Here is a 23,212-nt window from a genome sequence, read left to right as displayed (position 1 = left end):
TCTGTCATTTAAGAACACTGAATTTTGCAGCAGAAGTTACATTAAAAAACTATTTTAGCAGTGGAATAGACACAAGGAAAAATACATTAGAGAATTGTCAGAACTGAAGCTTCCTTTGCTAACTGCTGAATAGCCTACATGATTAATGAACTGAGTTCTCTTTATACATCCACAACAGCAATGAAAATACTGGCTTAGTAATCTGTGATCTTCTTCTCAAATATTTAATTCATTTTGTTTGCTCACCCTTGTGACTTCATTAAAATGACTGCAATGCATGCTCTGTTTTGAGCTGCATATGACAACTGCATGAAACCTTCAACTGCCAGAAATATCTGGATATTGGCTGTACCCATCCTACTCTCACTGTATGACTTTCAGCTCCCAGTAAAAAGCTTGTTTATTCTGAATGCCATTCCTAAAGCAGTGAAAGCAATTAGCAAATCACCTTCGAGGCCAAGTCCTTACTTCAAGCAACTGCTCTCTCTTACAAGGCTACTACTTTGGCAATTTGCAAGCAGCAGATACATTTGTTGTGATATTTTAAATGACTACAGTCAGCAAGGCAGTATTTTTAGGCAGCTGTGAAGCAGGTGGTAGTGACACAAGAACTTGCTTAATACACAGCAGTCTGCTGACAACATTTGCTTTGCTTTGTTTTTTTTTCCTATCATTGTTAAGTGCTCAGCCCCACTGAAAGACACAATACAAAAGTACCATATTAATTACAAATGTAATATACTAAAAACTTCATGTGAAAAGGTAAGATGAAGCCCAAAATAAAATAATTACATTCCAGAAATACTAAATACTACCAAATGAAGCCAACTAAATACAAATTAAAACATGTCCAAAACTATCTGGCATAATCTTGTAATAAATAAAATTACCAGAATTCAGAATGTAAGGTTTTAACTCCATCTATGAATCTACTTGGGACCTGCACAGAATTGTTTCAATTCTGGGTAACAGAAAGCTTCTGAGAAAACAGGTAAGAATGAGCAAGAAATACAGTGAAGGAATAGGCAGGATTAGCAATGCTCAGCTTCATTCAGTTTAAACCTGAACTGCTAACACAAGTCTTAGTTCCTATATCCTATCCCAAACTTCTTGCATAGAGTTACTTGACAAACTAGTCTGATGAACTGATCCAAGTTTAAGTTAGCTCTTTTTTTGGTGGTGGGAGTTGGGCTTTAACTAACCACATCAGTTCCCTGACCTGGTTTTACCATATTGCCTCACAAAAACTTCTACCAGCACAGGAAACGGGTGGTGTGGAAAACAGAATGAATTGCTGAGTTCTGCCAACTTTCTCTGTATGTGAAATCACTTCTAAAGCTATGAATAGCTGTAGGGGTTTTTTAGCTCCTATATTAGGAGTTAAGTAAGACTGTGAATTTGCATGGTAACCAAACATGGTTTTATAATGCATGCACATATTCTACTCTAAACTAACACTACCACTTATCACAAACTACTGTGAGAGGAAGACCTATCATGATCTAGATCTGCTTTGTAATTTACTTCATACTATTTTGCTTATATAGCTTATATAGCCTTTTTCCTAGGAAAGAGAGCAAGTCATGTTTCAAGGTGAAAAAGCTTGTTCCTCCATTTGCCACAGTAGGCATACACTTCTTGATTCTGAAAATACGATTGCCACTTTTAAAGTGTTCTCATACACTGTTAGAAAAAGAAACGTAAGCTGGACATTATGATCACTGTTACAACACCACCTTTTAACATATTTCTTAAAAATATCAATCACTCAGGATTTGTATTCGCAATTTCATATTCAGGGTTTTTTTACTGAAGCACTTCTTTTTATTCTAAGACAACCCTTAATGTTACATCCCCCTCTACTGGAAATATTTAGTAGACATTGTTACACAATAGTCTGGAAAAAAGATTCTTCTCTTAAAAAATGTAAACTAAATGGAAAAAAATATATTAGAGACAGTTCATAACATCCCTGTGATTCATTCATATTTGTCTGTCACATGTACTTGAGGAAGCATCTTTTGAAGAAGAGCAAGTGCTGCAATATCAAGTGAAACTACTGATACCATTAGTCTTTTTTTATCAGGCAAATCCAGGCTAAGGCTCATTTAGACATTATTTCACATGTTGTGATAACAACCTTAGTAACTGGGGCAACGGGACCTTCAAGTGGGACGCAAAAAACCCCAACAACTTCTGTCAGGTGACACAGAAGAACCCCATTTTGGAATGGCCATTCAAATATCAGAGCAGCATAGAAAGACACCCACCCACAGGTGGCCAACTGGGACAGGTTTTCATGCTCCGTGTTCTAAAACCTCACTTTGCCACAGTGCAAGGTGCTTGTCTAAGGCTGCAATTAATAAATTCAACTTCTCAAGAGACAAAGATTTATAACCATAACTTCAAATAATTGAATGAGGTTCATATTTTTTCATTTGCAATTTCTTTTTGTACCAAGTTTTAAAAATGACTAATCATATTTACTTTTTTCATTTCCCCTCACAGCTCCAAAACAATACCTATATCCTCTATAACAAATCCTCAAGTGAAGAAAAAACTCTGTTTCTCTGCAATGCTTCCATTTTCCTTATCCATTAATAAAAGACTTGAATTCCTGCCCCTCTTCTTACTTCAATAAAGGGGACAGTGTGACTACTGTTCTTACTTCAACTATCTTAATTTGATACTCACAGGTGTAGGCATGACTATGGCACTCTGGGCAAAAGGCTGGTGATGTGGTGCTTGAATTCCAGGATCAGAATACAACTGGTATTAAAAAAAGACAAAAAGTGAGAAACAAAGTTTGTTCCACAATCCTATGTTTCTGCAAACCTTTCACATGAATTTAGATTCCTTAAGACTTCAAATTGTATGCTATGCTTATCTGAACTACTGATTTTTGAAAAAACAAAGTTTTAGTATTTAAATCTAATGTTTTCCCCACTCTGCCAAAGTTTGGTAAACTTAGTTTCTCTTGATCAGTGTCAAAAAGCACTTTTCTTGACTGAGGTAGCACAGTTTTTGACTACAAAGCCATTTCACTCAACTGTAATTGGAACAGTCCTCAAATGTGTAGATTAGGATATTGAAATGTGATTCCCAACATTATCACACTTAGAAGATATTTACATACAAGTAATACATAGGCTTCCCTTAGAACTTTACACCATCTTCTGAATTTCCACATATTGCTTCCTTTAATACCAACGAATTATGTACCTGTGAACTGGAAGCACATTACATCCTAATATTCCTTAACTAACTTTTCTTTGTGCTCAGAGATTTCAAATTTCCCTGTGCAAGTTTAAGTGATTTATGAAATACAAATGGTAAAATATTAACATTGATAAGACTTATGATTATTCAATTCAGAAATTTATGCCCGTTCAAAAAAAAAAAAGAAAAATCCCAAAATCTTGTATTATTCAAGACCTCTGTAGGAAAATTGATTTACTAGGATATGACAGGATTTCCCCACTTAAGATGTCTGAAATATCAGTTTTCTAACTTCTCTTATAGCATAAGAATACTCTTCAATTTTTGCAAAAATACTTGGTTACTGTTCAAATTTACCGTTCATTTTGGCACCCGTTAGAGGCATGAATTATCAAAGAGGAAGAGTACCAATCATAATACATGTTTAATTTTATCCTTCTTTTTCTGTAGCCAGTTATTAACTAATTTTTAATATTCAGTATAAAGAAACAGCCTCATTGTACATTAAGAATCTCTTAAGAAGCATTAGAAATGCTATTGATATAGAAGCAAAAAAAAAATCATACGGAAAAAAAATTAGTCATTGAAATAATTTATTCTGATCTTCAGAACATTCAGAAACAAGCTTCTGCTCACACAGAACAATAATTATTTCAGCAAACTTATGGCTTAGGTAGACTAATCCAGCATTCTAAAGAGTCTACTCCCATTTTATTTCAATATTATTTTCAAACAAAATTGACTAGTCTTTATACTACTGTCTCTATACACTTAAAACTGTATACACTTAATGACTCTTTCAGAATCAAAGTAAACTCCTAGAAAACTGGAATTAAATACTCTATCTTGAGGACAACTGAAATAATTTAACAGCAGCAGCATGGGTGTGGGGGTGTGAACAGTTGACTTAAAAGCTCTGTGCTTAAACTAAAAGATTATGATTTTCAATTGCAGATAAACACTTCAGTTCTAAGTAAAATGTTCTATAAAAATACCTCTGGAACTGCAGCTTCCAGTAGGAGAGAAGTTGGTGGTACACATCCACTTTCCTGGGTAATCCCTATTGGCTGATATATTACTTCAGATGGCTGCACATACAAAACTGAAGGTGAAGAGGCAGGAGACTGAAATACAACACACCATTTTCTCAGGTTACATGATTTATGCACTATAAATACTAAAGCTTATTTTACAGTATTCTTTGCTGCATATGAACAAAGATAACACTTCAAAGGACAGTATCAAATTAATATTTGATAACCTAAAGAAACTAAGGGGGAAGAGGGCAGGAAGATAAGGTAGTAGGATAAAACAAATATGCCCTCTAATCACTTCCATATTTTTCAGGTTTTTTTACATTTTGGAAAGTATTGTTGAAGAAACTCTAAACTGGCAGTTGCTCTCAAGGTCAGAAAAAACAATAGTTTCACTTTCTCTAGTAAAAATATTACACTAAAAAAACAGGTGTTTTTGTTTTCAAGTAAAACCCACAGTACTTCACCGCCCAAATTTCAAAGCAGCAGACTGACACTTTTATTAATAAAGTGAAACTGGCCATAACTGGACAAGGCTGTCTGCTACTGAAGTAACAGGGATGCATTGTAACCATTTGAGCTTATGAGACTTAATCCTTCTCTCAGCTTGCAAACTCCAGGTTCCCACATTAAGCTCCTCTCCTACAAAGATCACAAAACAGATAAAGTCTACCCCCAAAATACCAAGTTGCAATTTCAAGTTCTTACTCTTGTTTCAAGGGCCTGGGACTCATTTCACCCATACTTGTTTGTCTACATGCCTCTCCTAGCAATACTACAATGAAAACCAGTGTCAGCTCAGGAGCTAGTAAATACTAATTTCTCTATCTGGCAAAATATGGCAGTTCTTACCTGCTTCTATTAGATAATTTAGTACAAACTTTTGGCCAGAGCAAAAGGGGAGAGGAAAGTGCTTTCCTTACACAAGATTTGTATTTGATGTTTCAATAAAAGCTATTTTATGCCTTCTGCTGTATGAGCAAGCACTGAAAACACATTGCCAAAATACAGCAATTAATGTGTATTTCAATGGTGCTGCAAATAGTGAGAAAATTCACTGTTAGAGAAGCATATAATACCTTTAAAAAAGAAGCAAACTAATGGTAAAATGCTTTAACTATCAACTGTTACTTACCTGTGGAACAGACCACTGCCACTGACTTTGAAGATACTGTGTTGGTGCCTAAATTCAAACAAAAAAGATACTACTTACGTGATTAAGAACATATGCATACACATACTAGAATTCCAAACATACTAGAATAATCTCAATTAAAAAAAATTTTATTAAGTCCACAAATGATTCAGGAACACAGTTTTGTCTGTTTTCACTCAGCCTCTGATTTAGACATTTCATAAGCTTCTAAAATACTGAAGCATCTAAGAAGTGTACCTAATTAGGAAATTAGAAGATATAAGATCCAATTAGCTTTCCAATACACATGAAAAACATGGACATACTGCATAAGATGGCAGCAAGATGGTTAGGGGAGTAGAAAGTCAATGCATCAGGATGGTGAGAGCATCTGGTTTGTTCAGCCTTGAGAAGGATACAGGTGGGAGGGAATAATTATTGCTGACTACAGCCACCTAATGGCAGGGTAGGGGCATAAATGACTGAGCCAGATTCTCAGATGTTCAAAGAACTCGAGTCAACAGACAAAGGCTGGAACATTGAAAATTCTAATTAGTTATAAGAAAACAATTATTTTACCATCAGAAGGGTCAAATGTTGGAAGAGGCTGTCTACAAGTGTTGTGGAATCTCTGTCACTGGAGATACTTAAAATTCAACTAGACAGGCTCCTGTGAAACCTGATCTGACCAGCCCTACTTTATGCAGGGGTTTGGATTAGATGGTAACAGCTTAGTACTAAACCAGTTGTCTAGCAACATCAGAGAAAATTCTTATTATGTTTCCATATAGTTACATGGGCAGAATAAATTGTATTCTAGTGAAAAGAAAGCCTTTGATGAAATTAAAAACTCGAGCATAAGAAGTTCCACCTCGACATGAGGAAGAACTTCTTTACTGTGAGAGTGACAGAACACTGGAACAGGCTGCCCAGAAAGGTTGTGGAGTCTCCTTCTCTGGAGACTTTCAAGATCTGTCTGGATGCCTTTCTGAGTGATCTGCCCTAGTTGGTTTTTCATTTTGGTCCTGCTCTGGCAGGGGGGTTGGACTTGATGATCTTCAGAGGTCCCTTCCAGCCCTAGTATTCTGCGATTAGTATGACTACTTTGAACAGTCTCTTTATTTCTTAAGGATAAACAGAGCTGAGACAGTGATGGAAATAAAACTGCATTGCTGGAAGGAATACTGATGGCCTGAATCCCCTTTTCAAACACATACCTGATAATGGTATGTAGGAGACTGACAAACCGGTTGAGCTACCATCACAGGTGAACTGGAAACAGAGCACAACTTGAAAAGAAAAAAGTTACAACTATTAATGCAGCAATTCCATAAATTGTCGTTCCTATTAAGAAAAGTTCTGAAGCACTATAAAGATGAACCACCTCCCCTCCCTTTTAAAAAAAGGATTCACCAAGTTTTAACTTAGACTTAGATTCTCCAAACCCACTGTTTCTAAGGGACTATGTTAGAGACAGAACAAAAATCTGACATATTTACTTGGTCCTTTCCAGAATGCAGTAGGCCATTACTATCTAGATGTTAAGGCCAGCCACCATCCTGACCATAGGCACATTTTTGTAAACACTCAGGGCAGGCAATCTAAGTTGTCACTTACGTATTCCTACCCTCTCCACGGCCCCTGGCTCATCTTCCATTTTCTATCACTTTACTCACACCAGCCTCAGTATTCATCTGAACTGGCACTGAGCCAGTTAAGGGAGCTAAACCAGTCAGAACACAGACTGGGTTTTGTGAAGCCCCAGTTTAGGGTGAACCTCTAGTTCTGATAATTTAAAGCTTGTGTGTGCAACACTCATGTCATTGAAATCCCCTCATTCCTGCAAATAACTTGGAAGAAACAATCCAAAACTAATGCATTCCACTCTATATTAAAATGAAGAATGCAAAATTAAAACAAACAACCCAACCTGCACTGTTAAACAGGCACAATAAACACCAAAAACTTAATCTTTATTTTGACTGATGTTTTCTTTAACATCAAATGTTCCAGTTTTCCTTAATTTCTTGATATAGGAACTTTCCTAACAATAAAAATTAAGAATATATAAATAATTGAAATCAAAAGAGGCAGCACTATTTGTAATTGGAAAGGTGGAGTGCTGTATGTTCAAAACAATGTACCTGAGCCAGGGCACTAGAACCAAAGCTCAGCAGTAGAACACAAAAAGTACTGTTTTTTCCAAGAGGCAGAATTTGAGCAAGTTCTCTAGAACTAGAGAGCATGAACTGCAAAAAGGTTTTCTAAGTTACAGGAAGATGTTTATGCTTATCCTCCAAAGCTGAGAAAGGACTATGAGACACTTGTATCACAACTCTGTTAGAAAAACAAACATTTTAGAAGTTGCGAGACGTGAGTAAAGCTGAAGTAAAAATACCAATAAAAAGATTCTACAGTGCCAAAATAAACACCATACAAGAATATATTACTGCTCTCATCTGTTTTGGGGAAGTTACTTTTTACTTATTATTGATAGTTCTACTGAGTTTTTCTCCTATATGTGAAAGGATTTTCCACTCATTTATAGGTAAGGTATGTACAGCCACTGTGAATGCTTTTACAGGAATTCCTAAGGATGCATCCCCTACGTAGGTCCCACACCTTATGCAGATCCTATCCATCTTGCTATTCTTCCTTCTAAAAAACCTGAAGTGACTGACAACTCCTTCCTGTGCTTCCCACAAAATTCTGTCCAAGCTCCCCCAGCCTACTAAAGCCAAGCAATTAATAATCTATTATCTTCCTCCTAAAACAAGCAGTATTCTTGAAAACAAAGATTATGTGAATGACTATAAAATTACCCAATTTCACTACTGCTCATTCATGGAGGAATAAATGGAGCCAAACTTCTGGGGCAAGACCCACACTGATACTGTGGCATATCCAAAGCAGGAGGGATTTGGAAACTGTACTCATCCTAGTCCATGTAAAAGCATATACACAAAAATAAATCTTACTGGCCATGGTTGTGGAACAGAAGGAACTTCAGGCATAGGAAAATAAGCCACTCCGTTATGATAAATATAAGGACATCCACTTGAAGTAGTTAAGTATGTTGTACCAGCTTCTGGTATTACAGTAGAACCTGGAATTAATATTTTCAAGTTTACGTTTTTTTTATATGTGTAAGTTATAAAAAATAAAAGACCACTTCTGATCTTCAGAGAAGCAAAACACTTAAAGAACATGGGGCAATGTGTCTAGTGTCATGTCAATTCCCTCTTAAACACAGAATCATGAAAGCAGATGGTCACAGGATGTCTTCAGAAGTAGATGGGAAGGGATACAGATGATGGCATGCACATAAATTACTAAACACAGTTAACTCCAGTTACCAGCAAATACCTATATATTTTAATCTTCAAATGCCAAAGCCAACCTCACATTGTAGGAAATTTTCATTGGTAACCTCCACATATTCATTTAGCTGAAACAGAATCCAAGCACTAAGAACAACAGAATTATTTCATTACAAGGCACAGTCTGGTTTCTCAAAACACAAAGATTACATTTCTGCAATGGGATATTGCCTGACTCACTCCTGGAGCAAGCCCAGAGGAGGGCCACAAAGACAATCAGAGGGCTGGAACACTTCGCCTGGAAAACAGTCAGAGAGAAGTGGGGTTATTCAGCCTGGAGAAGAGAAAGCTCTAAGGAGACCTTATAGCAGCCTTCCAGTACCTGAAGGGGGCCTACAGGAAAGATGGGAAAGGGCTTTTCACCAGGGTGCAGAGGAATATGACAAGGGGTAGTAGTTTTAAGCTATAAGAGGGTAGATTTAGGTTAGACATAAGGAAGAAATTTAGTGTAAGGGTGCTGAGACATTGGAACAGACTGCCCAGGGAGGCTGTCGATGCCCCATCCCTGGAAGCATTCAAGGCTGGGTTGGATGGGGTTTTGAGCAACCTGGTGTAGTGGAAGGTGTCCCTGCCCATGCAGGGGGGTTGGAACCTGATGATCTTGTAGGTTCCTTCCAATCCTAGCAATTCAAAAAAGAAAAACAAACACAAACAAAAGGAGAAACTGGTTATCTAGATGTCAGCAACTGGGACACTTCTCAGCAATGCTTCTGCTATGGTGAAGGCTATACACAAGCATGGTCTGACCCCAGAGTTCCACCTACACAGCCCTCTAACAGGTTCTGACAGCAGCATTACTCAAATAGAGGGTTATCTTTTCAAACACTGTTTTTAAGACCACTTCAGCTCTACTTCTGTTTGCATTTTGGGGGAGGTGGGACAGGACTTAGTGTTCCCTTAGACCCTTTTCTCCAACATTAAGACAAGTTCCCATTCCAAATATAAAAATACTTCCATGAAAAAATAAAAAAGGAAAACTAATTCTGCCACTAAAATCTTGAACTCACATCAAGTATTAACTTAGCATGGAAAAAACACAGAAAGAACAAAATATAAACAAGATCAGTGAAGAAGTTTCAGTTTTTCATCTCTCTTGCAAAGGGAAGGGCCACAAAGAAGTGCCATCTTATAGACAGGTACAGCACTGAAGAGGTTACTAGAATGCTAAACGGAGGATGAAGAAGGATCCCACAATGATTCAGAGCTTTTATTTATGGTAAGAATTTGATTAACTTCTAGAAAAGCCTGAAGACACATGGACACAAAAAATCTAAAATACTGTTCATAGACCGGTCAGGTTTAGACAGTTGTGAAGATAGTGTTTAAGAGACTTTAGAAAAAGCAAAGGCTACTTTAGCTCCAGCAAGCAATCTCGAGTAACAATTTCTGCTATCTCATATGAGATGAACAGGATTCCACAGACAACAATCCTGTCCACTTCCCTAACTACCAAGTACATTGCACACAACTTTCTGCTATCATTGAATATGTCTCTTGCAAAGGAAAAGGAAATATTCTCCATCAAACTCAGCAATTTTACTGTGTGAGAAAAGAAAAACAACCTGGGGGAGGTATAACTATCCGATATTCTTCCAGTCCACAACAATTCATAATTCTTCCAGTTTTTAGGATTGGTTTCTACTTTTCAGCTTTTAGAATGCCTGTTTTCACAATACTTGGTGCTGGTGAAAAGTAAACTGAGCTGTTTGAACACCATAAGAGTATACTTGCTCAAGATCAAGCAGTCACCTCACAAAAGAAACCTTATCAATACTCCTCTTATGTAAGTGTGCACTCTAAAGTTCTTTGCCAGAGAAGGAACATAAAGCATTCATTCAAATATCTTACAGCAAAGAACTCCTAAAAACCAAATGGTGACTGCAACCACCCATTCCTCATGGTTTCTACCAAAGAAAGCAAGATATAAGTCCTGACAGATTGTGCCAATATAAATAAATTTTTAACAACCCAATGAACCAGCACAGTCTGCTTTATCCTGTAGAATGCTAGAGGACAGCCTAAGTGTTTATACTTATAAGTTCTACCTGGCAACTGAGAGAAATTTCCATTCAGTTTGTTCCTAGATAATCTTTTCCAGGAAAGCAAGTAAACAATGTATTAACAGATAAAAGAACCAAAGATCATCAATCCTTTTATTTGGACATTTCCACTGACATACATTTATACTGCAAATCATTCTGAGCATATTTCATGCACAGCATTAATGCAATGCACAACCAGGCACATCATGCTTAAAAAAAGCTTACATTCATAATGACACCTGCATAATATACAAAGGTAAATAAAAATACATACGAGGACTCCGTATTTGTTTTCTTATTGCTGGACCAATATTCAATTTCTTATCCTTGTAATCAAGTTTTTCGGTCTAGGATTAAAAAAGAAACATTCAGCATGTGTAATTTCTACAATCAGAAGATGACAAAGGACTTAATAGGTTTCACCCTCCCCTGCTTTTATTTACACTGCATCTCAAAAAAACCCAAACACCACCCAAAAGCAATATTAAATTCCTTTTCTATCCCTTGACCTTAAAATCCACACACAAAATGAATAATTAATATTTTCAAGTATTGCTTACTCCTCATGGACCCTCTTGAGTAATAACTGAAATGTATGATTGTCAGCAGATTTTTTTAGTTTTACCTTTCTTGTGTATTTACTGCTTTTAGAAAAGCAAATGTGTACATGGACAATTTCAAATACAAAGATTAAATTTTTTTTCCCATCATGACATTTTACAAAATACGAAAGGAACAATCAAGTCTATGAAAATGACCAGAGTATAAGGACTGAATGTAAAACATCCCTACACTCACTCAAATCTGTCTTAGAATTTCCTTGTATCCAGGTTAAGAAAAAAAAAGCACACTAAAACAGATAGCCTAGTAAAGCTAAACTATCACAGAACATTTTTTTAATTAGAAAGTGCTAGGTACAGACAAGTAAAGCTACATTCTCTTCCAACTGCTCTACAGAAAGTGAGCATCAGGTCCATCAGGTAAATGAAAACCTCACTCCTGTTTTTAAACTGACACTGAACTTTGTTAACGTAATGGAAAGGAATAGGGTAAATCACTGTTTTTTTTCCAGTTGCCAGCATCTCTTTAATGCTCTTTCACAAAACATAAAAGGATTCTGCAGGCCTACTTCCCAAACAGTAACATAAGAGAAAACATGCCCCAAACAGTGCCACATTACACCACAGTTTTTAATTTTCAGAACTGTTAACTTCTCCAGTGAGGAGATACTAACTTTTTAAAGATAAACATAGAAAGAAATACAGTTCTAAATCACATTCAGCTGAAGAACAAGTTAAGTAATCAATACATTTTCTTTATTTGAGCCCAATTCACCAACATACTTGAACATGCATATGTAATGCAAAGTCTCACCTACCAAATTTAAAGTTAGGAAGAGTAAAATATTTTGTTGCATCCAGGACTTCATAAAAAAGGATGTATTCTGGCAAACATACCTACCTAGACTATTATACACAGAGCAACTCTTAGAAAACAGTCACACTTCAGTCAAACTGCATTCCAACATAGACATCAGGAAGATGATTCTTCCCAATGCACTGTATTTCACTGATGAAATTCCATCAGAATTCAGACTTTTTTATACACAACTTTCACAGGTAAGAGAAATATATAATCTGTACATACTTCTTAAAAGCACTGTATGAAAAATTACACATGATGCTATAGTAAGACTAATAGGAAAAACTGGTGTACAAAACATTATTTCAGAAAGATGGAAAGAGCATCAGTACTGATCACATGTGACTGAAGATTCTGGTGAAATGCCTCAAACCCTGTCCTTGATAATAACACAATTTAATACTTTCAAAGACTGCAACATACAAACAAGTCATTCCTGGAGACATTACTCATGATAGAAGAGATGAAAAAAAAAATCAGTGCAAAGGATTATTAGAGTATCATATAAATTAGAAGAAATTCGAGTGTACAAAATGAAAAACCATTTCTTAAAGGAATTGTTGAAGCCTAGGAATGCTCAGCTGAAGATGTCTCAAAGACCCAGACGTTACTTGATCTTAGGATAAGTATGAGACTGCAGTATGATGCAAAGATGAAAAAGATGATAGAATTGTAGGACATCTAAATTAAAGCACTTGTAATAGACAAAAAAGTATTAGTATCATTGAACAACACCAGTAAGACTTCACACAGAGCAGTCTTTCAGTTACAACTGAAGCAAAATTCCACTGTCATTTTCACAGTGGTACTCAGTGCCACTGGTATTCTTCTAGTTCACAGAAATAAAATGGGAAGAAACATAGCTGACTCACGAAGTTCCTGTCAGTATACTCTTTTGGCTCCACATAACCATATTTTTTGAAAACTTTTTTAGAAACGTCCCAGCTCTTCAATTTTGATGCAGGAATTTCCAGCAAAGGTTCAGTATTTCAACATTTGTATTTGGGAGAAGTCTATTTGCAAGCCTTGGATTTTTTGTTGTTGTTGTTTTTGTTTTTTTTCCTCCTGAAGTAAAATACCTTCACATTCAAGAAAAGCTCCTGAACAACAGATCTCTCCAATACATTCCAATCAGAACATGGAGGGCACATTTAAAAAACCAACAAATAAACTGAAGAGCTAACCATGTCTCAAGGGGGGTTCTACAAGGAACATCAAGACAGTAACGTAGGCAAGAGAAGAAGTCAATTACATGACATAAAACAAGCTTCACTGTTTAAGACTTAAGTTAATCTAATTACTCCTAAGAACACATCAGCTTTGACAGCCAAACATGTCAGAGTAAAAGACAACAGTAATTTTTCCCAACTCACCACTAAGATCTCAATATAAATCATCTTAGATCTCTCTAAGTCGTCTCCTTTTCCTTGCAAACCAAACTTAACAGACCTCCAAAAGCAAGCTGGCAAACAGAAGAGGCCTAGATAACCACAGCTACTTAGTCCCTAAGTGCCTAATATGAAGCATTTTACTTAAATACATAATTATGGGGACTACCACTTACCTCTTGTAAAATCTTCTGTGCATCTTCTACTGTTTCAAAAGTAATGAAGCCATACCTAAGTAAAAATTACAGAAGATCAACTTCTGAAATTTGTATTTACATACACTGCGTATTATGAGTTCATATATAATACATGTGACATGAAAAGGTAAATTAAGTGAAAAAAATGAATTGTAGATAAAAAGATCAAAGTAACAACTGCAATCCTAATTTAACCTTCTTTTCATTTTCTACTTACCAATATATTTCAGTATGTGGTCATATAATACTGTTTCTATGCAGTAATGAGTAGGCCACACAGGAAGTTAGGTAAAATGCTATAATCTTTCTTACTCAGAATACATCTTTAATTCCTGCACATCTATTGAACAATGAGATTTTGACCTGAAGCTTTCACTCACAGATGCCCAAGACAAAACATTTAGCATGTTTTTTGTTGTTGTTTTTTGTTTGGTTGGTTTTTTGTTGTATTTCATAGCACAGCTCCCACTTACTTCAACAGTTATAAATACTCCACACTTCCACAGGCATTATGCAGTATATTAGAGCTCTCAGAAAAAGAAGCAATGCAGAGATAGTGTTTATCTGGGTATTATTCTTGACATGACTAGCAATCAACAAGAGTTCTGAGGTGATCGGGGATGAAGTTGTCATACTTCCTGACACAGTATGTCTCTTTCACTATTCCTCTTTTAACTGCTGCAACAAACCAAACAAGCTTTCTACGGAACTCCTGCTGTACCAAAAATCCTCAATTAGTTCATAGAGAAATCTAGGGCACTAAACATGGTACTGCCTGTGCAAAACTGAGTATCTGATTCTAGAAGTTTGTATTACAACACATACATATGAAGAAATTGATTTTTAAATCAACTTCCAAATTCCCAAATTTTGACATTTCTTTTAAAAAATATTTTTGTAGTTTTGTATTCATTATTTCTTAGGTTCATGGCTCATTTCTCATGGTTGGATTTCAAATGATAACAAGGAGGGCTCTGTCATTCCAGCCAGATCAAATTCTGCAATACAACATATCCTCTGAGGGCATTTCTATGCTTATTTGAGTACAGTGGTCCAGCAAGTCTCTAACCAGCTCTACTTTTAAATTCGTGTGCTTTTCCTACATTGCCTCTCTAAACAAATTTAGAAATACTTTCAAGAACACGAACTGTTTTCCTAGCTTGGGATCTTACCTACACAGATTTTCCATTCTATTAGCTATCTGGACAATAAACTAATAGTCATACTCAACTAGACAAACTTGTAAGTTTCTTATAGCACTTGTCAATGCATAATAATTGAATATTTTTCAGTTATTGTATTATATGGACACATGGACTACAAGTCTCAGATACTTCTTGGAATTTAGTAAAAGGTTAAGAGGTTTGGTGACAGACCTGGGACTACATCAAACATGCCATGCAGGTGTACTCTATACTAAAGACCTGCAATTCAGCATGTAATTGCTGATATATGTTAAGTGCTGACAGCATAAAATTATTCAGATATTCAGACACCATTGGCTTACTGCTCTGAAGAGAACTTCTGGCCAAAGTGAACTTTACAGGTACAAATTATCATGTGCATCCCTTTTTGCTTCAGCTCTCCTTTGACACTTCCGTGGCAGTGCAGCTCTCCACCTTAGGTCCTTCGCCATCCTTGAGGTTCTAGCAGTAACTTTACTATTCAGTCTTAATCTTTCTCCAGATTGGCTCTTCGGCATTTCTGTTACTGTTGATTGCCAGTCTTCACTGGCTTTTCTGCACTCATGGTCAGATTTGCTCTCCATGTTCTTGTTCCAAAAAAACCTCACTCAAAATTTCAGTTACTGCCACCCACTCCAGCACAATTAGATGTCTCTCATTTCTTCCATTCTTAGACTCTTTTGTAAACTGGCTTTCAGTAGTAGAAATATACGTTTATTACTTAAATTATCTTTTTAGGATCATTATTGTAATAAAATTATTTAAATTATTGTAATTTTAAAACTGCGAGAACTATTGATTTTCCCTAGTTGCATACAGCTTCATGTTACAACAACATGACCAATAAAGTTTTACATTTATGCAAATTACAGACATTTATATGCAGATGTTAACAGATAAGAGGAGATATTTAAATACATGGAAAACGTGGGAACATCAATAACAAAACAAATACTCCAAACTATGAAAATCATAATTAACTGGACTGCAGACAGTCAGCTTTCTGTTGTATTTTCAATCCCCACAATATGCTTATTCTAATATACAAACCTCTTTGATATTCCAGCTCTGTCATTTACTATCTTCACTTCTTTCACTCTGCCATACCGAGCAAAAAACTTCCTCAGATCATTTTCATTAGTCTGGTACAGTAAATCAAGAGATGAGGAAAATAAAAAAATAAATAAAAGTTGGTTTGCACAGTTATTCAATGAGTATTCACCATAAGACTTTTAATGGATATACTTAGGATAAAATTTGCTACAAACTAATTATAACCCCAGAGAAGAAGAATGAGCATGTATAAGCCTCATTGCAATAGAATAGCATTGCTGATTAGTTACTGTATTTTCACATTCAGCAATAATGCTAGAAAGCCAGTTCAAATATTAAAATTCCTCTTTAGAGGATTTACGTAACAACTGCCCCTTTATCAGGCAAGGGAGCTGATGCAGATTTACTAGATCTGAATTTTAGTTTCTGTAAATTATGTATTAGAGCACTGTTCAAATACAAAACATCACTGCAATGTTTTCAAACTTCAGAACAGCAGAGTTTGTAGGCTTCTATAAAGGGTTTGCATAGATCACATACAAAAAGAACTCGTACTGAAGCAGTGACTTAGTGGTCAAATGCATCTAATATACCATGATCCCTCTTTTTAATGTATATCTAATATGAGAGTCTGCAAATAGGTATACCATAGGAACTCCCCATTACAAATTAAATAAGAAAAGGTCCTTTTAATGGAAAATGTTCTAAATCCATTTGGAGGAAACTGTTCCCTACTGAGTATGCATGAAGGAAGGCAAGTTCCTAACATCAAGATACACTTGAGCAACGTGAACACTTTTCTACCTTCTATGAATGTTTTCTTCTACAATGTAAGTATATATATATATATATATATCAAATACAGTGCCCTAAACACCACAAATCTACACAGTCCTTAGTTACTAACACTAGATCTAATGATGGTAAAAGTATGCTTATTATATGGGGGCCTCAAACAATTTCTATTATCATCTGTACTTTGTTATTTCAGGGAAGTGTCTCAGAAGTAATATTCTACCTCTAAGTGAGTAAGTCTTTTTTTTAACTATGTATGCAATTCAGTAAATCCTGTACATCAAAGGCTGATCTGCACCACCTAAGTGTGAAAATAAATAAGAACAAAAAACAGTTTAAACACTTTCAGAACTGGAAAGAATATTAAGTTAAAGCCCTATTTGAATGAATCTACACACAAGACTCAATTTCCAAAAAAGAAATCATGCAGCTTGCTTGCTACAACCTCCCAGTCCAGCAGAGAGCAGTAATGGTAGATTACTGCTTCATCTCCCTCACTAATGCAAGTATTGAGGCATCAACACATCAGAAAATACCCAGTCATTCTGCAAGTGCACTGAACAGGCATTAAATACTTCAGTGTTTTATGAAAGCTCAGTAACTGTGTCTTCTCCTTGGAAACTCCATGTACCAGTTCTTGAGAAACTACCCACCATGAACAGGTTAAAAAAATTCTGGCTGGAATCCAGAACTACTCTTGATGATCACACTTTGAACCTAAAATAAGTGTGAAAGCCTGTGTACATCGGAAAACAGATTAAACCCAACAACTGATAGCTTATATAAAACAAATTTACAGCATATGCTGACATGTTCTCACATTCTTAACAAAAAGCATGTATGAAGTACAAAAGACATGTACTGGAGATGTTCCTTTCCCTTCAAATTTCCTCCAACACACACCAAAATGTAGCTGCTTAGAAATGACAGGCCTAAAGATAAAATGCCCCGTTTCTGGGAGCTCCATGTTACATGTAGCTCATCTGCTTCACAAATAAGAGAAAAAGAAACTGTCACAAAATATTTGAAGGCTAAAGTATGTGAAGGAACAACTGAAAATCCCTTAAGATTCACCAGTCCGAAAGTGCCATTCAGTACCTCAAGGATGTGAAGTCATGGCTACAAAAGGCTATAAACTTGGAAAGCCAAAATTTTATCTGCAGACCAGTGTATTAAAGGAGAGGAAGAAGAAAACACTGTTCAAGACTGGTAGTGAAATCTGCAAGTATCTGGACAAATATGGTATCTAGAAGCTTGCCAGAAACATGTGCAGGACTTGACTTTTCCTGCTCTTAACATGACAAAGGCACTTCTCAGATTCTCAAACAAGGCTAATGTTAAGCTTTCACCTATGTCAAAGGTACATGGCATCCACCACTGAAAAAAGAGCTCTTCAGACCAATGAAAATGTACCCAACTGTAACTTCTCTTCATTAATTATTTCCCTACAATTTAGTGGCCAGTGGCCTATTTCTCCTTACGAATAGGAATCACTGCTATGGTGACAGACCAAATGGAAGTGCCTGGCACAATGGTAAAACAGCTTGCTTAAAAGCAAGTTTTTTATTGGTTAAGTGCCTCCCTTTTTAAACAAAAACAAATAGCTTTTTTACCACCATCGCCCCCCCTCCTTGTTGACTTAAGTAAGACCTTTGTGGGGAAAAAACCCCAAGAATGCTTTTTGCTGCAAGATTCCCAACAAAAAACAATCCCAGACTGACATATATAGCCTGCTTTGAACAGAAATTAAGACTCAACTTGATAACAAGAGCCATAGTAAATGGAAGAGTAGCTAAAAGATCTAGATGTTTCAGCCGTTCTAGTTCCCTCCTCAACAGATTCCACCTTCTTTACGCATATAGATACAAACACACTTAATTCCTCTGTTGAAATTAAGATTCCTAATAGATTTTGATTTACCAAGTGACTGAACCCTTCAGTCACATAAAATCCTTCAAAATAATAAATATGAGAATTGACAAGAAGATAAACATGTTAAGCACAAAAGTATTTTAACATTTGAGATTGCAGTGAAGAACCAACTGAGACAGGTTTTACAGCTCTAGTAATTTGCTTACTGTTAATGCAAAAAAGCTACTGTGCCTCTTTGCTAAAGCAAAACTGAACTGAAGAGCTTGTACAGTGTCTCTTGAATTACAAACATATTCCTTTAATTTTTCTCAGTCAAATGAGCCATAAGACCTTGGAATTTCTTTTATTTATCATGCAAAATACTCTGAGTGAACTGTCATTCTTTCTCCTGTTCATCTTAGTCAGTCCTAAAAACACCCTCAGCCTAGGAGGATTAAGGTAGAGAGAATTCTGTTGCTGGGAACAAAGAAATGGCTAAGCAGACCAAGAATGCTTTGCAAAAGTCCATGACTTAACTCCTTGTTTAAGGTGGAAGGAAGGAAAAAAAAGTAGCTGGTATAAAGGTCCGGTGTTTATCTCACTACTAGTGTTCAAAGCAACTGACCGAGATAAGAATGGTTCAATATTCACTATTATCTGACATTTTTAGGGCACGTGCAAATGCACAAGCATTATAAGAAACAAGATCAATTCTGCATTCCACAAACCAACTTTAATATTAGTTTTAAAACAAACACTTGCTTTTAAGAAAATTACTATGGTAAGCAAGGAACACATATATTGTAGCTTTCTTTGTATGAGCTAGAAGAAAAGTGCTAGAGAACCTGACACTCCTGAGGCTTGTCCTTTTTGCAATGTATAACACTGTTTCTGGTTCATTAAATTACACCATGTGTTACACATAATAAAAAAGCTTCTACTACTTTTTTACCATAAACTCTGCTGATTAGAAGAGCTATCTCCTCTAAAAAGAGAAAATTCTCAAGAACCAGTATGTGAAAAGTCTCCAGCAGCTAGGTGTACAGTGAGTCAACTTTATAGTACAGTTATGTAAATAAAGGCTTAAAATTTTATTCACTTACTGTTGATTTGAACATCATAGCTAAGGGTACTTACCACCTACACAAACACACATGATTATATCTCACATTTTTTTCCTGTTGATTTTTATGAGGTTATAAATTATCATCTAGTAGTAAAATTAGGAATACCTCAACGTCAATTCCTCCTACAAAGATCCGATTTGGAATAACTGTTCCAGACCTTGGAGCACTGCTCAGATTATTTAATGGCACCGGTGACACAGTGTTGGGAGATGAAGATAAAGGTTCCGTTTGCATCTGATTTGTGGTCTGCTGATTAAAAGAAAATATTTCCAAATATTTTAATATTTTATAAAACGTAACCTATTAAAAAATTCTCAACAGAAAATGCACAGAGGCACAGCAAATGCTGAACAAGTGAACATTAACCACATATTTTTATTCAGAATGTATCTCAGCAGAGTATTTACACATAATCTTAATTTTCAGCCATTAAATAACTTGGTGAATACACTATGGTCTGAAGTCCAACTGCTTTTTAACAACCTTCTAAATTAAACGTTTAGGGCCTCATCCCCAGTCTTAGTTTTTTTGCTTTGCACAGCACCCTGCTGTATTAATCTTTATTCTCTGTAACTTTAAGTTATGAATTCTATTTCAGAGATTAATTTTAACTAGTCCTTAGTTAAGCCTACATGGAAGGGACCTTTTCAACTCAACCTACACACATCTACAGTGCTCTACTCTCTGCAACAGCTTCAGCTTGATTTTCCAAGTGCCAAGCACCCTTAATTCCACCACAAAATCAACAAGCTCATCGCAACTGATGAGAACAGCACTTCAAGGCTAATCTTTCAATTCAACACTCTCTTGGCCTACAAACTAGTGCACTGTGATCCAAACAGTAATTCTCTCTACAAAAGAAAAACCAGATTGCTCTTGCTCCAGTAAAGAAAAGGAATGCAGTACAGGGGGAATTTCATGGAAACCAATACTTAGTGAAGTCTGTCTGTTGTTTTAACTTCCACCATGCTTGCATACCACCTTACATCCTGTCCTGGTTTCACCAAGATACAATTATAAAATCAAATTTCTGTTCAGGGGAGATGCAATGTTTGAGGACACCACAGCACCCGCATCTGTGAGAACAACATTGGTAAGACACTGCTTGAGTTGGTGGGCAGCCACGGCAAGTGCTGTCTGTAGGGAGGAAGGTCTTAAACAGTTCTGAGCTAGGCAGGGGCTGGGCGCAGGAGGAGCAAAGCCCACAGCAGCTGACCCAAGCTGGCCAACACAACTATTCCATACCACAAACTACAAACTGGGATGGGGCTCAATGGCTGCCATCCCTGGGGGGTTCACCCATCGTTCTGCCCCCCAGGCCTGCGCCCCCGTTCGCTGTGCCCGTCGCGCTGCGGCTGGAGCTGCTCGCAGAGTTGGACACCTGGCACCCAGTGCTGGGAGCGCACGGCTCGGGACCCCTGCATGGGCTGAGCATAACTTGGTTTTTCTTATCAGTATGGGGGTTAATCCTAGTTGTTACTGCTCTGCTAAGTGTTCTTATTTCAGCTCATGGGTGTCTTCTTTTCCTGATTCTCCTTCTTGGGTGGGCAGGCATTATCAGGTGATACAACACCTGCCTAAACATAAGACACCTAGTCCCAACCTAATCTATTTAAGAGAAAATATGCATTCTTCCTACTAGGAATTCTATTGTAGAGAAGTATCTAACCTGAAAAAAATTCAAAACAAATCCACAAACCTAACACTTGCAGGCCAAGAAAAATCATAACCCCTACAGTTCCAAAGGCTTTAGAAGGAGTAAAGTTTTCTGCTGATAACAACTTCTGAAGGACAATGGAACAGGTTACTTTCTTCAACTCTCACATCAAATACAATATCCTACTTGTACGATCACCTGAGAATTGTGCACAGCACTAAACCATCAGAATTTAACTATAAATTAACAATCGACAGGTGACACCACAGCCAAAATACATTCCTTACCTCAAAGAACTCAAATTTCATTTTATCCACGGAATTTTTAGGGCTTATTAAGAAAAACAAAATCTAAACAGCAAAACTCTAAATGAGGAATGAAACACATTTGTGAGGTCCCAGTACAATAAACACCAAGAAGCTATAAAACATTAAGATCTGTACTGATAGCCATCTCAACATCTTCCTCCCTCCCAGTGTAGCAGCAAGAAAACGGTGAAAAATAATGTGCTAACAGAATGTCAGTCGCATAACCTGTTTCTGCAGGTTTTCAAATTCACTTTTTTCCCCCCAAACAGTATGGGTATGCATGGGTTATTTAGTGTTTGAGAACTGCTCTTTACCAGAATTGACAATTTTTCATTTTTATGTTGAATACAGTTAAACAGCAAAACACTACAAAGGCCTGGCGGTTAACCCCACCTTAATCCCTAAGCAACCCCTTCCTCACAGGCCATAACCTACAGCACCAGACACCCATCCCGCCCAGCTACCCTGCGCACCCAGGCACGGGGAGGGCTCTCCCACGGCTTGAGGCCACCAGAGAAAATGGCGGCAAGGCGGGGCGGGGGACGCGGCAGGGCCGCAACCGCCGCCAGCGAGCGCCGCTCTGGCGGGAAAGCCGCGCCGCCGGCCCGGCCCTGCCCTGCCCTCCCTGCGGAGCGGCCCCCGGGCCCGGCCCCGCCGCAGCCCTCACCGCGCCCTCGGGCTCCATCCGTCCCTCGCCGCCGCCTCGGGCCCAGCACACCGCCGGCACGCGCGGCACTGCCCGGCTCCGCCTCCCGCCCGGCCGGCGGGGCCCCGGGACAGGCCGGTCCGAGCAGGGTCGGTGACGGGCAGCAGGCCGGGGAGGGCCGGAGCAGGCCCCCGCCCGGGAGGTGGGCTGCCCCCGCAGGGTCCCGCTGCTCCGCCCGCAGCCAGCCCCCCTCGCCTGGACACCCCTCAGCCCTTCTTTCGCCTCCTTCGCTAGTTCGCCTTCTCTCCTTGGCACGCCGGGCGCTCGTCTCCCCTTGTAGGATCCCTGGGGCAAGAGGGCGGCCGGTGCCTCTTCCCCCCGACCTGCTGGCGCCGACCCTCACCGCCCCCTGGCCCCAGGAGCGGGCCGCGGGGCCGGTGCGGCCTCCGAGCCTCGGCTGCCCGCGGGTCACCGGGGGCCCATCGCTGTCCTGCTCCCCTCCGAGCGGGTGCCGTGGCACAGGCGAGCCCCGCAGGGCTGGCGGCAGGCAGCGCCCACGAGCAGGAGGACGTCGCTGTGACCCCCAGAAAGGGCCCCGTCAGACAGAGAGAGAGAAGGAACCTGCCCAGGCCTGGCCCTACCCCCTGAGGAGGCAGATGGCCCCCTCCCGGCAGCTTTTTATCCCATCAACCAGGGTGTGAAACGGTGAGGAAAACAGGGAATGCACTTCACCTGCCCCCGGCCTCAACGGGAGAGATGCAGAAATGCCGAGGG

The 23,212-nt window shown here is 38.2% G+C and overlaps 1 protein-coding gene across 1 annotated transcript; it reads right to left on the bottom strand.

The window, feature by feature from the left end:
* Nucleotides 1-2,673: 2,673 nt before the first annotated feature.
* On the bottom strand, nucleotides 2,674-22,477 carry BOLL (boule homolog, RNA binding protein). Its single transcript, XM_051624172.1, has 10 exons — nucleotides 22,460-22,477; nucleotides 19,933-20,073; nucleotides 16,052-16,143; nucleotides 13,797-13,851; nucleotides 11,085-11,157; nucleotides 8,367-8,494; nucleotides 6,606-6,677; nucleotides 5,389-5,436; nucleotides 4,215-4,343; nucleotides 2,674-2,769 (listed from the first exon to the last, which is right to left on the bottom strand). Exons 1-10 carry the CDS (start codon nucleotides 22,475-22,477, stop codon nucleotides 2,674-2,676), a joined length of 852 nt encoding a protein of 283 aa, XP_051480132.1.
* Nucleotides 22,478-23,212: the final 735 nt, after the last annotated feature.

The sequence above is a fragment of the Apus apus genome, chromosome 6 (genome assembly GCF_020740795.1).
Source record: "Apus apus isolate bApuApu2 chromosome 6, bApuApu2.pri.cur, whole genome shotgun sequence".
Taxonomy (NCBI): Eukaryota; Metazoa; Chordata; class Aves; order Apodiformes; family Apodidae; genus Apus; species Apus apus.
The sequence above is the reverse complement of the archived record's forward strand: the minus strand, read 5'-3'. Positions and strand labels throughout refer to the sequence as shown.

Coding starts and splice junctions, on each gene's coding strand:
- BOLL (XM_051624172.1), bottom strand. Junction 16,144..19,932: donor TAGGAGGAATTGACGTTGAG/GTATTCCTAATT, acceptor TTACTGTACCAG/ACTAATGAAAATGATCTGAG. Junction 4,344..5,388: donor GGCAGTGGTCTGTTCCACAG/GTAAGTAACAGT, acceptor GTTGTATTTCAG/TCTCCTGCCTCTTCACCTTC.